This window comes from Euprymna scolopes, chromosome 43 (genome assembly GCF_053919585.1).
Source record: "Euprymna scolopes isolate OS-2025 chromosome 43, ASM5391958v1, whole genome shotgun sequence".
Taxonomy (NCBI): Eukaryota; Metazoa; Mollusca; class Cephalopoda; order Sepiida; family Sepiolidae; genus Euprymna; species Euprymna scolopes.
Genome location: NC_136524.1, coordinates 13,450,885 through 13,468,878, shown reverse-complemented (window position 1 = coordinate 13,468,878; position 17,994 = coordinate 13,450,885). Strand labels below are relative to the sequence as shown.

At 32.2% G+C, this 17,994-nt stretch overlaps 1 protein-coding gene across 9 annotated transcripts in view; it reads left to right on the top strand.

Annotated features, from left to right (window-relative positions):
• Positions 1 to 368: 368 nt before the first annotated feature.
• The window catches only part of LOC145268194 (kinesin light chain), a 418,880-nt gene continuing 401,254 nt past the window's right edge, over positions 369 to 17,994 (top strand). For 4 of the 9 annotated variants that reach the window (XM_080123439.1, XM_080123446.1, XM_080123447.1 and 1 more), the window contains exon 1: positions 3,628 to 3,969. In XM_080123439.1, the coding sequence (XP_079979565.1) occupies positions 3,953 to 3,969 (17 nt within the window). In that variant the 5' untranslated portion in view covers positions 3,628 to 3,952. Of the gene's footprint in view, positions 670 to 3,627; positions 3,970 to 17,994 lie in introns of those variants that run through there. The other 5 variants (XM_080123445.1, XM_080123441.1, XM_080123442.1 and 2 more) reach the window with 2 other exon arrangements.

The window sequence follows — 17,994 nt, the reverse complement described above, 5'->3', positions numbered from 1 at the left end:
TCATTCACTCTTCTTGCTTTATCTATTTCTCCTACCCTAACTCTTTATTTTTCTTATTTCCATTTTTTTTAAGAGGGGGAAAATCCACATTCCTACTCCGTCTTAATTCTCAACTTCATCCATTCTTTATATATACCGGCTAATCAGTAGAACTTCGCAATCGCACTCGATTGCATTACTGTCTACGATTCTATCCAACTTCGAAATCTACCTTTCTTTAATTTCATCTCTCTTTAATTTCATCCTTCACGTAACATCTCGATCTAAAACTTGCTATCGTATTTTCTTTCTTGTTCTCCTTTTTAAATCGTTATATTTTCCTTCAATAAGAAGACAATAATAATAATAATAATAATAATAATAATAATAATAATAAAACGGGTAAAGAAGCTTAACGTTCTGTTTCCCCTCTCACTAAACATATTCTATAGGACTTCCCTCTCTAATTAGGTTCTTTCTCTATCACTTGAATCCCCCCCCCTTTCTTAACGAAGACTTGCTCTTTCTCCTTTTCTTTCTCTCTTTGAATCCTTGTCCCTTTTCTTCTGTTATTAAAAAAAAAAAATCTTAACACATTGTACGCGTTCAGAGTCTCGTCAAAACGCATACTTTTTAGTTAACGGCACCGAAACGAAGCGAACGGCCATTTTGTTTTTTATGACAAGGCAGGTGAGTAACAAGTCGAGAAAAACTAATCATTTTTTATTTTCTTAATTCATTTTACTTCGCCATTTTTATTATAAGTAATCGTCTGAGCGAATAAAACTTTCTAACAACTTTGAAACTCAACTTTTTCGTACGCTTTCTGTCGCTAAAAGTTTGGATTTCTACTATATAAACTAACGCTATACAAATTCAAAACTTTTCCAGCTCACTGCTTCAACTTTTATTTTTATATTTTTTATGCAAATTAATTCTTTAATTACATTTTTTGCTTCTTGATTTTTGTCCCAAAGTAAATATAAGTATATTTTATCTCTAAAGAAAACGACACACCCACTGAAATTCTTTGTTTTAAGGGAAAATTTCGTGGGTGCTTTTTTTTTCAGTTTCGTTTTGTGAACTAAAAAATAACGAAAAAGATGACCCAAAATTTAACGATATATAATTTCTTGTCAAATAAAAAAAAATGTTTACCTTTATTTTGAGTTTAGTTAAAAAACGAAGTCTACGAATTTTTATTTTAATATTTTAAGAATTGTGAATCTAAAACAATTTTATTTAATTTTAATTTTTAATAATTTACAATAAGTTATACTTAAAGAAATAAAAAATTACTTAAAAAATTTCTTTTTTCTTAAAGTCAAACAAAAATTTTGTGCTTCTTACACAATATTAAAAAGGGGTGGAGGCATGTTTTCGGGGTGGCCTGGATATATATTTTACTCTATTGTTTTCTTTTTAATAACTATAACTATTACGAGATCAATTGATCTATTTTATTGTTTTTCTCGAGTCTCAATTTTGATTTCTTCTTTATGGGGGAAAAGCGTCAAAATCGATTGCTTTCACTATTTGTATTGGCATTCTATGATCAAAAGCAAATAAATCTATTCAAATAATTCATATAGATAAACATTAATATTTTAGTAATTTTGATACAATTTATTCAAATCTATTCAAATAATGCCGACGATACAATTCTGATTTTCTTGAAATGAGAAATGTGTGTGTCACGCACATTTTGGCGAAGTTTTATTTGCCTACTCATGAGATTTGTTTTTAATGTTCAGTAAATACCTCCTCCCAGAGGCCACTCTGGATTGAAACATTATTTTTAAAGACTAGAAGGAATTTTCTGTCGCTGACAGCAGAAAAGATGAAATGTAATATCAGAACAGTAGATTCTACACTTTGCTCCTAGCAAAAATGCCATGGTAGTTAATCAAGTCATTACTGTGTTTATATAAGTGCTCAATAATAACAAGTCGAACTTGCGTGTGTATGCAGGATGGAACTCGAAACATACCAGCTGATAAATTTTTTCGATCTTCTTTGAACGTTTTATTACTTTGTTTAATATTTTAATTAAGCTATACAACAAAAATCTATTTACTTTGTTTTCTGGGTAATAGTTACTGTTATTTCGTAGTTTTAAGAAACAACCATTCACTTAGAAATAATGTAACTCTAGTAATTAAAAAAATAACCTGGAAATTAAAATGGTCGAGAAACGAAAGTCAAGATGAAAGATGCTACAAAATTTAAACGTAAATAATCGACATTTGCCAAAACCTAAAACTTTGATTAGGATTAGTTTAGGGTAAAAAGCAAACAGCTCGGTTCCAAATTCGAAAAAGTAACGAAAATGTTTACTTTTTCCCCTCTCATCACTCATCGTTTTTGAATACTAACTACATAAATTTACTGGGCGGACCAGTACGAGAGTGCCCACCCCCCTAAAAATCCGTGTTTTACAATTAAAAAAAAAAAAAAATTTCTTTAAATTATCATAAATAAAGTATCATATTAGCAGAAAAAAAAATAATTTTTTAGAAGGCGGGGGTCACTTTCTCCTTATAACGTTCTACTTCACTATTACCAGACTTATTGTCCATTTCTTTATCGACATGTTACGTGATTAACCCATTCTTAGAAGTCATTAAATTTATTTTTTGTCAATTTTTTTTTATGCTAATATGATTATTAAGACTGTAATTAATGATAATTGTCCTTAAAAAAATGAAAACCATGCATTTTTACGTACAGGTCCGCCATTTACTGGATTGATTATTTTTTAACTTTTCAGATTAAATATACCGGTACAAACCGTGTTGAAACAATACCGTTATTTAAAATATTTAAAAACCCTTTCTTAACATGGAAAGGGAGTTGGCCGGGAGTTTTATTTTAAAACTTATTCTGTACTTTTCATCTAACAATTTAATAAACAAAAGCTACCGTAAAAATTACATTTAACTTGTCAATTCTATCTATTATAAACTGCAGAAATACCAATGCCATCGAAATATTATTTGGTACTAGTACAGAGAGTGATCCGGACGTAAGTAATAACGTTATTATTTAAAAAGCCATTCTTAACATGGGGAGGGGAGGGTGTTTTGTACCTATTCTATACTTCAACCTTACAATTGAATAAAAAACATATCATAAAACTTTAATTAAACTTGGAAATACGATTTAAAAAATAGCGCGGATCACTCTCTGCACTAGCACCTATTATTTAAACCAAATAAGTTCTAGCTTAACGACTTAGTTTAATTAGTAATTTGATTAACAAACAATACGGTAACCTAATTATTACTGTATTGTTCGGTTATTAAATCAATGAAACCAAGTTGTTTTAAAACTAATAACTCGATGCGTAATTACTAGTTTCGTGTAGTCGCGAGGAAAGCGCAGACATACGCGTTGTATGTATAAAAATAATATTTAGTCCATCCCTCTTGACAAGCTGTAACTCCCCTCAATAATAAATAAACCCACGCCTTTTGCAGTTTTCTGATTTAATTTTTTTTAATATCTTCACCTGAAGAATAGTATTGTAATATTTTTTTATTTTAATTTTATTTTTTAATTAAGGCAATACATAATGATTACAGTCTGAACTCTTGAAAATACCTTTTTGTTGTTTTTAAGTTTCTCCGTATTTTCAGCAGTTTTTATGATAGCAATGTTAACATTTTCTTAAAAACCTCTTCCATACCATTTCCGTTTTTATTCCCATTTAGTAATCTCGTTATTTTTCTTATATATAAAGTCGTTTACAACAATCCTTCGGACGAAAAGTCCAGAGCACCAGCATTCTTCACCTTACCTTAAATACTTCCGTACCCATTATTTTCCGTTTTCTTTTCTTTTTTATATACATATTCTTGCATTTTATAAGAGCGAAGAAGAAATATTTATTTGACACATTTATTTTCTGAAAAGACAGCCTTCCTTTGTATGTGTATTGAAGTAAATCTCAGTTCAACCATCAACAACAACAATGGGGGCTGTTTACAGGTGAGAAAAGAATTTTATCCATCTATATACGTCTGTATCGAAGGGTTCTTTAAGACTTAGTAAATTAATATATATTATAATAGTAATACACAAAGAAACTGTTAGATAATATGTATTTGGATTATTGGTTTCATCTTTGCACAACGTTTCAGCCGATGTTACCTTCGATAATACACCAGGTGTGTCAGAAACTTCGTGAAAAATATTGAATAATCCCCCCCCCCGTCTTTCCAAGCTTATAACTACTCGAAAAATGTAATTCAAACCCTATTTTTTTTTCAATTAAAGGAGCAAGGACTAAGGTTTCATTAAAAAAAAAACAAAAAAACAAAAAAAAAAACCAAACGTGTTTTTTTTTGTTTTTAAATAAAAGGTTTCAAACTTCGGATTTAGAGGTAAATTTCTAAAAAAAACACTACTTTTTTTTGTTTTAAATTTGAATATATTATTTATTGATCTTTTATCTTCAATTTGTGATATATAAGTAAATTAATTATTTACTTTTTAATATAGACATTATTAATACACTTTTAGATAAACCGACATTTAGATAACTCGAAATCAATGAAATCTATTATCAAATTCACATTATGAATTAAATATATCTAATTAATATTTAAAAAATTAAATACAATGAAATGTGAAATCTATTATTTTAAAATGATCGCGAAATACCTGTGTATATTTGTTCCTATAATCAACGTTTCGGCCAATGTAACATCTGATTTAAAGATGTATATTTTCGAACTGCCCCCCCCCCCATCACACCTTTTTTTTTTTTTTTTTTTTTTTTAAATCACGGGAGTGTATCTAAATTTATGTCAATAGTAAGGATCAAACCTTCAGATTCAATCCTTATTAACCTGCTTCCCCACGAGGGCAGTTAGACACAAAGATATTTTTTTTTGTTTAATATGGAGAAAGGTAAAATTGACTTATGGCTTACTCGCTTCCGTGAAAAAAAAAAAAAAATTCGTCTCCAAGTTGATTTAAGAACGAAAACACAAAAAATAAAACAAAATAAAACGGAAAATTTCTCTCAATAATTGAAAAGCGTGTTTTAAGAGTGGGAGTCCTGAAACTCCAGGGGGCGGGGGTGAAAATACTGACAGAAATCCACAGGAACTCAACAACAATTAAAAAAAAAAAAAATTCTTTTCCTTGACTTATTTTTAACTAGCGGGGGGGCTATCCAGCATTGCCCGGGTGTTTAGAGGTGTGGTGTGTGTGCTCGGGCGGGGGGGTTGTTAATCAAAACATAAGAATAAGCGAAGTAAATATTTTTAGATAGTAAATTGTTAAATATGTTAAAACTTTAAAAAAAATCGAAAAAACACCAAAAAAACCTAACATAAGGCAAACGAACGATGTTAAATGTAAAAATCGGAAAAACAAAAAAGAAAACGCGAATGTGATGGAAAAAGAAAACAGAAAAACAAACGTTAAAACTTCTTTAAAAAATGTGAAAAATAAAAACCAAAAAAAAACATGGAACGTGAAAAATAGCTTAAATAACCCTGTTTCAATATCAAAATTTAGAAATTCGAAAAGAAAAAAAAATACACTTCACACCACGATTCGAACCCAAAATCTTTAGATAATGACGCCGCCCTCTAAGCAACTGAGCTTAGACGACGTCAACGAAATTGGATCGTTTTTAAACTAAATCATGTTCCGACATCATTTGCGCATGTGTAGAAGCAAACTTGTCATGGGATGATGATTTTTGCTGACCCCTCCCTGTAGAAAACTGATGATTTTAGGGTGAAGGAATTAATGTTTTTGGCCAATTTTTCGATATTTGTCGGGCGAAGGATCGAACTTTAAAATGATACAAATTTGTGAAAATCCGTGACCCGTGTCGAAAGTTTTTGCAAGACATACAAACACACACACACCCACACACACACACACACACACACATACATACATACATTTTTGCTTTTATATATATATATAGACTAGCGGGGGTACCCGGTGTTGTCCGGGTGTTTGGGGGTGTGTATGTAGAAGGTGACCCTGTTTGATTATTAAAAAAAACACGATGTTAAGAAAAATTGGGAGAACCAATACAAAGCAAAACAGCGAACAAACATAAAAAAAAAGAGCGGGGGGAGGTGTAAAAGAGGAAAAAAAGTTTAGGTAGAAAGACAGGCTCGAACCCGAAACATCGAGGCTAAGGTGGAAAAAAAAATGTCCGACACGTTACCCCTATGCCAAAGAGACATACATTTAATAACAGATAAAATTAAACCTTTAAAAACACTTGCAGGTGGTTTAAACTAATGCAAACGTTTTCTAGGTCAAACATGGCATTGTCGTAGTAGCAGGAGCAGAGAAAATGAAGGAACGATTTTTTTGGCACCCCTCCCTGTACAAAACTGATGATTTTAGGGTGGAGGAATGGCCAATTTTTCGATATTTGTTGAGCGAAGGTTGGAACTTTAAAATGATACCTATCTGGCAAAAATCCGTGACCCGTGTCGAAAGTTTTTGCAAAGCATACAAACACAAATACGAACATACATACATACATACACACATTTTCGCTTTTATATATATAGATTAAATCCACAATAAATGTAACGGTAATATTTATTCAGTGGATTGGATGGTAGACCTGAACGAGCTTCCCACTGTTGTAAAATTAATTTCTTTTCACGTTTTATTTATTTTCTTTCTGCGGATTATTGTCGATAACAGACAACTTTCATATTAGCAGGAAATTTTTTTTTTTTTAAAGTTTATTTAATGACGTTCAATGTAGGAAATAACTTTTAAATTATAATGTTCTATTAAATTGATACCCCACTTTTGGTCGATCAGCAAAACTCCTATTTTTGGGGTGAAAAGAAAAAATTAATAGAATTTAAGTGACACCTCACACTAAAATTCATTGAATAAACTTACATTTTTCTCCTGTTAATATGAAAGTTAAGACTGTTATCGATGATATCAATTTTATGGCAGAGGAGAAAGCTTGTTCGGGTCCGCCCGATGGATTTTTATTATTTTTTTCAACTTATTTTTAATTATTCCCCCCCCCCCTCCCATGCGAACCTGGACGCCCCCCCCCCCCCAAAAAAAAAAATCACACATACACACATGCATGAACTAAAAAAGAAAACAAAATAAATAAAATAGAAAATTAAAAATACAAGCAAACAATATTTTGTTCTATTTTCAATTTCCGGTTCAGTATTTTGATATCGTCAATCAACTTCGAAACAAATTATTTCATTCACGGTAATTCGAACCGGATCACCACGAAACTAAGCTACCAGCCAATTTTATCTGGAGAAATTCAGGTCTCCAAAAATGGACATTTTACATTGGAACAAAACTAAAAAAGTTACTTCGTTCTAGAAAAATTTTTCATTTATTAACTGAGGGCAGAAAAGATGACTATGGTATCGAAACCGATACTACACTTTACACTTAGCCCCCACAAAAAAAGAATTGATCATTACTCATCCACTGTGTAAGAAATTTTTTCCCTACACAACTCAATTTCCTCCCTGAAAAAGCAAATGAATTCCACAAACAAAAGCCATACCTTTAAACTCAAAATTTATTCACAAATAACAGCAATGAAAGTTCTTTAGTTCTGGTTAGTTCTTTTGCAAAATGGTGGCCCGATTTGCTTCCATATGCATGGAGCCTTTAGTGTGGATTCCTATTGTTGGAATGTTAGTTCGTTGTTCCTTTGGGAGGATCCATGATGATCATCGAGAACACGGCGGGAATGATGGCGCCTATAATCAGGCATAGCGTGAGCCCCTTGTGACTCGAGAAGAAATGAGATAAGAGCCAATATTTGGATAATAACATGGTGAACAGTAGTAGAATGTCCTACTTGATTTGAATAGGTTCAGCAAAATAAGTTGTCTCTGCTTGTAATCCTTCGTTCATTGACTGATTGGTATCCATGAAGGAATTGTCTTGGCTCCCCAGTGAGGGCCACTGGTTTGAGTCTATACCTTTCCGTGTTCTTTGACTGAATTTTGCCAGATAGGTATCATTTTAAAGTTCCAACCTTCTTGGACTGAAAAATAAATGTATAAATACAGAAAAGGCGCCAAGTCAAATCAACTGACACATTCAAATTTAAACCAATCAGACTGGCTACTAGAACTGTATAGCCGGCCTAAAATAAAGATAGCAGTTGTATGTGGAATTTCTCACAAGAGTTCAAAAAGAAGATTGGAGGTTACATCGGCTGAAATATCATAAATAGAACATAACAAACAAGATGAGAATAATAATTATTAAGCATCTTCAAACCGTTGTGTAGAAGGCTGTAATAATAATAAAGGGTTGGGTTCGAGACTCCTAACAAATGGTTCCCCAGTTTGATACAAAACACCTGACGAAGGCCGGAGGGCAAAATGGCCGAAACGTTGTGACAATAACAACCAAGATGAGGAAATCAGTCCGACAATCTCAATCAATGAAAACACCTCATCACAAAAATACAGACAATTACTATCCAATCGGTACGGACCCGACATTAGGATTGAATGGCGACACCTAGAAAAGCGTCATGTGAAACTAGCAAGACTCGCTAACCATCTAACCTTCCTGTACAGATGTAGAGACTTAAAACTCATACCAGCAGGGTTGACATTACAAACAACAGTGAATTCCAGGAAGGCACGTAGAGTCGCGGAAAGGGCAGGGCATGCCCTCGTTCGAGAAAGGATCCAACATACCCGCTGGAATAAACAAAAACTAAGGAACAAAATCTCCGACACCTTAACATCGTTCCTTGTCAAAGTGACTCAAGAGGAAGACAGGGTGAGAATCCAATCAGATCTGAATAAATCGTACAGACAAGAATATGAGAAGGTCAAAGAACGCCAAATAAAGAAGCTCACAAAGCTCAAAGACCAGAGGAATGTAACATCAAACCACCGCTCACCTGTGAAAGCGGTCATCAGCCTCAGCAGCCGCCAACTGAGTCACTCAGAGGAAGCAGTACTAAATAAAGGTCTCAACTTCGCAACAACAACCAAACACGTTCCATTCTTAGATATCATAACACACATGGAAGATATAGCCTTGAGAATCCCATCAACCCAAGGTGATGAAATAAGATGGAAAGTGAGACAAGTACTCGAGAAAGCCAAGCCTCCTAAATCAAACATCTCTCAGGAAGATAGGCTGGCTATAAGAACCCTACAGAGTGACAGCAGTATAATAATTTTGCCAGCAGACAAAGGCAATGCTACTGCGGTGATGGACATGTCGGAGTACTCTGAAAAAATGGCAGGCCTAATCGCAGATGGTAGCTACGGTAAAATAAAGAAGGACCCAACTTTGAAAAGCGAAAGAAAGCTGTTACAAATCCTTACCAAAAACAAGGAACACATCGCTCCGATGAGATATAGACAGCTGGTCCAGCATTACAGTAAGCTACCACATATGTACGGTCTCCCCAAGATACACAAAAACGGTATTCCACTCAGACCCATAGTGAGCTGCCGAGGCTCAGCATGCCACCCACTGAGCAGGTACCTTGTGGATATAATAAACCCATTAGCAGGCAAGTCAGCAACACATGTAAAGAATTCTGCCCACTTCACGGAACTGATCAAGGGAGCACCCATCAGTACAAACCAAATGGTAAGCCTAAATGTGGTTAGCCTGTTCACTAAAGTCCCAACTAGTGAGGCACTAGCAGTAATTCAAGACAAACTAGCTGCGGACCTCTCCATAGAAGAGCGCACATGTGTACCATTGCCAAACTTAATGGAAATGCTGACATTCTGCATAGAAACAACCTACTTCAGAATGGTTACTGACCTATATCGACAAGAGGAGGGACTAGCTATGGGCTCGCCATTATCACCAGTGATGGCGGAGGGCAAAACAGTCGAAACGTTGTGACAATAACAACCAAGATGAGGAAGTCAGTCCGACAATCTCAATTAACTAGTGATGTCATCATTTTCTGTTTGGTCAATTTCTATGGAAGATCATTTATGCAAAAATTTATGAATAAATAAAATGTACAATAAAATAAAAAAAAAAATGGATAAAAAACAATATAAAACTTACCTTTTATAAAACAAATAGATAATACAGACGATAAAATCATTTTTAACCTGTTCTGTTCATACATGTATCTAAAGATAGTACTGCTTACAGGCCTCCATACTTTTTTGGAAAAAAAGGCATAAATTGTGGTTATCACCTGTCATTTTAAATAATCAAATCCAAATGAATATATATTTTTTGGTTAAATGACATTTTGTTTAATTTTATAATGATTCAATATTTGCTAGGTATTATTTTCATATGATTAAACAAAATAAAAAGCTAGGAAACAATTAAAAATTAATTTCAAATTCAAATTTATTGAACCATTACTGCCTGTGAGCAATATTTAATAGAATATTGCATTTTTCACGTTTCTATTTGATAAAAACATTCAAAATTTTGAAGAATACAATATTTCTTTTACAGAAAAAATATTTATAATAGTCAAATATATTAATATTTTGAAAAATTCTTTTAATTTATTCATTGAAGGGTTGGAATGATCGCAATGGCGTTTTTTAATTTCAATATTAATAGAATTGCATGAGTGTTTCTCGTGTGTGTTTTTCGACTTTAAATAAATGACATTTTTTTACTGTTAATTGATTAAAAATTAAAATGCAACAATTTAACGTATTAAAAGCAAATTCTAAAATTTTATATTAAACTAGCATGGGTACCCGGCGTTGCCTGGGTTGACATGAAGTTCCGTTTGAAACATGCCTGCTATACTAATCATTTTCATCATGGGTAATGTGGATACCCCCACAACAATTTCAAAAATAAAAGAACAGATAAAAACATGTAAATGTAATCGCCCCCACCCCCAAAAGAAGTATCTGATACCCTCTCCACCAGATATTTCGGCAGAAGGGATCACTGTCCTAAGAAAACTCACGATTTTGTGAACCTAAAAAAATAACGTTTATAAACATTAATGTGTGCATTTATTTCTTATTTTGGTAAATGTGTAGTTTAGCGGCGTAAATTATTTACCAGAAAAAAAAATATAAAAACTATTTATTTTTATAAAAAACACATTGTTAGACCAAAAGGCTGAAATAAAACCATAAAAAAACTTTCATTTTTATTATTTTTTTATCATTTATATTTATTATTCGAGGGCACTATATTGCTTTTAAAATTTGGCCTTTCTAAGGTTTGGCAGATTGGCCTTTTTAAGCTCTTTCATGAACTATGGTTTTGGCCGCCATATTTTTTTTTGTAATGAAAGAGCGTAAAAAGACCAAATTTGGCCTTAAAAAAGTCAATCTGCCAAACCTAAAAAAAAAAAGGCCAAATTTTAAACGTGTGAGGCGTACACATCTAGTCTAATAAAAAATGATAAAAAAAACATAAAAATGAATTTCTTTTTGTTTTATTTCAGCCTTTGGGTCTGATAATGTTTTATATAAAAATAAATCATTTTTATAAATTTTTGGCTGTCAAATAATTTACGCCGTTAAACTACACATTTACCTTTATTTTTTGTAAGGGCACTTTTTTTACTGGCTTTTTTTTCTTTTTTTCTTGTAATAAAGGAAGTGTTAGATTTACTTTTTTTAGGGGGGGGCTTTTCGATTTGCTTTTTATTTGTCGTTTTATGATATTTTGGGCTTCGATTTGTTTAATAAATTGTTAGGTGAAAGTAGAGAATGGTCTCTAATTAAAGTTATTGTTATTTTATGTTTCCAATGTAACCCCCCCACCACCACCAGAAAAAAACAAATTGTATTTGCCAAATTTTGCCATCCCCTTCAATCGGCAAACTTGAAAAAATGCTAAGGTGACATGTCTGAACGCTTGGTGGCCAAAAAGTGGGTGCTCATTTTACATTAAATTTATATAGAAAAGCGATCCCCCACTCTAACATGTTATTTCATTTTTTTTTCCAGATTTCTTATAATATTTATAAAGGCTATTTAAATGTATTAGGCTGAAAAAAAGCAGATCTCCATTTCTTTAGGAGTTAAACGCTTCTGGGTCACGTCATGTAAAGTTACCGTTCTATTTACAAAATTAAGTTTGTAATCGATGAAATTAACGCAAGAAAAAAGTGTAAATTGTGGCATTTAGAGGGGGGAGAGTAATAGATCTTCATTTTTTTAGGTATTAAATGACGCTGAATTACGTGGTAAAAACTTACCGATTTCTGTATTCCTTAGAATAAAACAAACAAATGAAATCTTTTAAGTTTTTTACTTGAGTGTTTTTTTATTTAAAAAAAAAACAAAAGCTAAACATTTTTCTATAAACACGGAATTATTTTTCCAGCTAAATACTTAATGGAATTACCAAATGATATTTGAACGTTTGTTTTTTTTATGGATAGCATCTAGGGGCAAATAACTCTAAAAAAAGTTTAAAAAAAAATTTTAAATCATACACTTTTCGGAAAATTAAATTTATATCATACACTTTTCCGAAACTTCTTTTAAATTTATATCCATCGATTCCTGAAACTGTATTTTTCTGAAACGACTTCCAATTTCTGAGAAAAAAAAAAAATGGCTCAAGCTCAAATCGTTTTTAAATAAATGTTATCAAAGCCAAGATAAGTTACTTTTCTACCTAACTGGATATGTTTTTAGTGTTTTTATTTAATGTAACATGTTTATTCAGCTCGAAAAACATAAAATGTTTATCGATGTATTGGAAAATTAAGAATGGCGACCGACTCTCTCTTTAACACGGTAAGTTTGGGAAAAGGAGTTGAAAATAAAAATTAATGCAAAATACTGTTAAAAACCCACTGAATACATGTCAACCTATGTCACGGAAACATATATTGGGCGAGTTTTTAACCGTATTTTGTCTAGTTTTTTATTTATAATTCCTTTTCCCAAACTTACCGTGTCAAATCGTATTTCCAAGTTTAATTAAAGTTTTATGGTGTGTTTTCTTTTTATTCAATTGTAAGGTTAAAGCATAGAATAGGTACAAAACACCCTTCCCTCCCCATGTTAAGAATGGCTTTTTAAATAATAACGTTATTATTTACGTCCAGGTCACTCTCTGCACTAGTACCAAAACTTCTTAAAAATGTAAACTTAAAAAAATATTTACCGTTTTGACCACTTTATATGAAAAAACTAAAAAGTATTTGTGCGCAATAAATATCTAAATTAAATGTAATGTTTACAAATACTTTCATTATGAGGACGGAACTTCTAAAAAATGTAAACAAAAAAAATGGAAACGCAAAATGTCCGCAGAGACATGTAAACGCAAAATGTCCGCAGAGACATATGTCCGCAGAGACACATGCTGAAAACGAGGCAAGCTCCTCCCCCAAAAATATGCGCGAACTATAATTTGAAAACGAGGCTTCTCTCTTCGAAGAAGAAGGGGGGTAGTAATTTTGGCCATCTTGAATTCTTACGACTCGTAAAAAGTTAATATTTGGTATGAAATAAAGAGCATTTAAAACTACTTAAAAACACTAATAAATGATTCAGGTAGGTTGCAAAGTAACTTTTATAGCTACTGTTAATATTTCTTTGTTGTATATTTTATTTTTTGACCACTTTTTCGAATCTATGTGTACAGTAATACAAACCCGCGTAAAGAAAGCAAAAGAAATTTTGAAAAATCAACAGTTTTAGTATTGAACATATAAACAACTGTGTATCAATTTAAAAAGTGAATCAATACTTTTGACAGTCTATGAATGCACTAATATAGTGTTTGTCACAGATTGTGTAACTCCTGACTAAATACATTTGGTGGAAGGGATTGTCATTAAAGAATTTAATAAATACTGAATTGTATTACTTTTTTAATTTTTGTAATTAAATGCAATCTTTAGTGACATCCTCTACTCTAAGCAATATATATTTATTTGTAAATATATATTTTAAGGTAGCAGGTTCAGTTTATAAAGAAACATGGGAGGAGGTGATAAGATTGGAGTTGAGAGAAAGAGGTATAAAGACCTGGCCAGAGATAGGCTACTTTGAAAGTTAATTGTTAAATGCTGTCCTAGCATGTAAAATATACATCAAATTGAATATATCCTTCCTGTCACAAAAGTTGGCTTGGCGAACAAGGGCAGGGAAAATACAAATCTATTTCCATAATGTGACATTTTCTTTTCTGTTTCCCATTTTGCTTGTACCACTTTTATAAGACTGTTTCTTCCATTCTTGCTATCTTGAACCTATTCAGACTGAAAAAAAATTTAATTTCTATAACTTTAATGTTAAAAATCTGTCCAGTTTTATATCTAGTTCTGTTTTAATAATTAAAAGAAAAAAAATGTAATGTAAATGTTGGTATTTTTTTTCTTTAGGTCATCAGAAATGGCCTGCATTATTTATTTATTTTTGTGTTCAACTCATCATAGTTCAGTTTCTAAGAATTCTATTGAAATAAGTATCAGAAAACATTAAATAGCAAGTCAGATAGGCTCGCTGTATTAAATGAATTTAGAAATCCTCCACTCTAAATAAAAAGTTATTGATAGGTATTTTTCTGTGTCTTTAGGTCACCAGAAGCAATTTTTGTATGAAAAATTATTTTATAGGAATATTAGTGTGAATATCCAGATGTTAAAACCAATTTGATGATATTTGTATTGTTTACTTCAGACTATTGTTTTCGCCGTTTCTATTTTTGACTGTTAATCAGTATGTACGAAACATCATACACAAACAATTAAGAATAATGAATATGGAAAAAATATCACCATATGAATGTGTGAAGAAGGTTGGAGTGTATGTTGATTGAAATATAATAAAAAAATAAAAAAATAAATAGTGACAAGCAATACTAATGTGAATGTAGCGCTATGAGACTGACTGACTTTGAACATGGCAATCCAAATTGTTAGTCCTTTTCACCACTGCCACCTCTCCTGCAAATAATGTTGAATGGTGGTTTTTAACTTGGAAAAAAATTACCAGATAATTGTGATAGATAAATTTGATTAATGTATATCAAGTAGAATATGCAAATACAAATTATTTGATCTTTTTTGCTTTGTTTGTTAGCTAGGTGCAGGGACTCATCAGAACCACCCTGTTTCCTGATTAGAACATTGAATGCCCTCTCCTTATCCCTTATCCTCTTTCTCTCACAAACTGAGCAAATTGGGTTTATTTACATGCTACTTGTGCTCACTCAACTAGTTCAGGCTGCTCTAGTCTTGATATATCCATATATATTACAAGTATTTTAATGGAATGTGCTCTGATGAACTCATTGTACTTGTGTTCCCTTGACATACATACTCCAGACAAACCTGCTTAGGAACAAAATGACACCGCTTCATTATTGAGGTCCCTAAATGCCAAAAAGTCTTCCTCAAACAAATATACTCAAGTATTCCTTTCCAGGTAACTGCTTCCCTGACTGTACTGATATGCAAAAGCCTGAATGTAATGTAAACTAACATCTTATTCATCTCCCTAAGCATAGTTCAAAATAATAGCCCTTCATGTTCAAGTGGTGATGTACCTTGTTTGGAGTGAATGTGCGTAAAAAAAAAAAAAAAAGGTACAAAGAACAAATTATAAAGAACACAATCTAGGGTTACTGCTAGAATTAATGATGGGTATTTCTAAAATGTATGTGTTTGTGAAAGTACACATGAGTGTATAGATATGTGTATGTATCATTATCCTCATCATATTGGGTTTGACAGTGTTGTACATACTGGCATGTTGGATGGCCCAAAAAATTGATTTCTAAACTAACCCTAGGTCATTATTCCTCTTTCACTCAAGTCCATCTTTACCAATCCCTTCCAAGTTTCTTTCAGTTCCTTGCTACCTCATTGTTCTATATCTACTAACCTAAACACTTGCATCCATTCTTTCAACATCATATTTGACTTAATATCCATTTTACATGCTGCCTTTTGTTGTGCAGCAATTAAAAATTGACTTCCAATGAGAGTAGAATAAAAGCATCTTAAAAAAACGTTTTTAATTTGAAATATCTTTGGTTGTGCTGTAATTATGCTAACATAGAACTAGTTTGAGATATGTTGAAAAAGACAGCTGACACAAGACTTTTGTTTCCCAATCAAGAATAGATTATGCTGTGCTATAGTCATAGTAACACTACAGAAGCAATCAAGGATGTAGTCAAAAAAGACGGTTGACAATATTCTATTTCTCAGTTGATCTCTTTTAGACTTCTATACATGTTTATTATTGCTTCTATGTTATTTTTATTTTTTAATTTTTCTACGACTGTATCTGTTATGTTTATGTATTTGGATGGGTGCTGATTTGGGAATACTACCTGCTGTCTGTACATGTTGCTCATTATCTTGCTAGTTGAGAACCTGAAATGCAGTACTATGCTATTGTGATCTGTACACTAGTTAGTCATGATTAATTGAATTCAGAAAATTATTGACAGCTTTTATGCTAAAAATTAAATAAGGAAATATGTGATTTACTTACTTAGACTTAGAAACCTCCGCATCTTTCAACATACGAGTCAGTAATCGATCATTTAAGATCTATAGCCAGATCACAGCGTCCCTCCAACTTTTGCCTGTTTTGAAATTGGCATACTTTTAACTGTTTTTCATAGCAAGAAAAGAGAGAGGTCGCTAGACTGAAACCAAACCACTAACATTAAGGAAGAAGTCTGATATATTATTTGTATTTAATAAGGTGATTCTTGGTGTTTGCAAAGTTTAAATTGATCCACAAGAAGAGTTTCTCTATTTCCTTCATTCAAACATCTAATTTATCAGACTATTGATCCATATCAAACAATGTCTCATGGAGACTATGGTTTGGTGCTGGGGTGTAAAACTTCTGGAATGATATATTTAAATTCCTGTTGATAGTTTAAGCCAAAATCATGTCCTCTTATCTCTTCTGTTGCTCAAATGAGGGGTAATTGTCCAAAAAGCAGTGGTCATGATACATTCAGCACCGCTTTAAATGGTTGAGTTGTCTGCAGGTTAACTCCATGTAATTTATGACATCTCTCAACAGAAAAAAGGACAGGCTTATATGGATTTTCTTTTATAAGGACAGATTATGCAAAAATTACTTTGCCTTTTTTAAATTCAAAGATTAAGATTAATTCAGTATACAAATTAAGCATCTATACTTAGGTGGACAACCATTTAAGAATACTGGGTAAGTTTGGAAGTGGCTATAAAGTGGCTACTTTTCTTAGCTTTGAGAATCCATTTTTTTCTTCCCTATCTATGGATTAAATACAGGATAGATTAGATTCTTAAACCATAGTATGGCAAACTAATCTAGAAAAACAAATCTCCAAAATAACTTTGCACCACTTAGAACAATGCATTTTTATCACTGAACGTAAGTGATGCCAAATCAGAAATGCAGTTAGAGATTGCACAATCCAGGTATCTTTTTTCGTATTTTGTTTCCATTGTTTTAGAGATGTGAGGAGGCTTCTGATATCGATTGCAAATCATAAGGGATTTAAAACATGATAAGCAATGTTTATTGTTATTATGAATTAGTTTGTTAATCACTGAATCTTCAATATAATAACTAGCAGGAGTTTTTGGTTTTTAGTCCATATTTTATTACTAGTGGCCTACACTGTCCTTCAGTCAACTTGTTATCCTTTAAAAGCTGATTACAAGCCTATATGGATTCATGAACTACAGATTGAGAATCCCTTGATAAGAAACTGAACAATTGTTTAACTAGTGAACAAAATAATGACCTCCCTCATCAAAATTAATCAAATCAAAAAATAGAAAAGTGCAACTAGCCATGTATAAGGACAGTTAGAAGGTGTGTACATCTAAATATCGTCTGAATTGGAGGTAACTTTAAACCTGATTAGACATCATTGCTACTTTTGATAGGCTGTTCGACAGAGTAGAAACATAAGCAGAGAATGACTGGATTTTTAATGAGGATTGGTTACATATTATATGCTGGGGAATAACTAATTGCTAAGTAGACCTGGTATAGAACTTAATATGATATAGGAACCAGTAATTATAAACAATAGATAATATATACAAGTAAT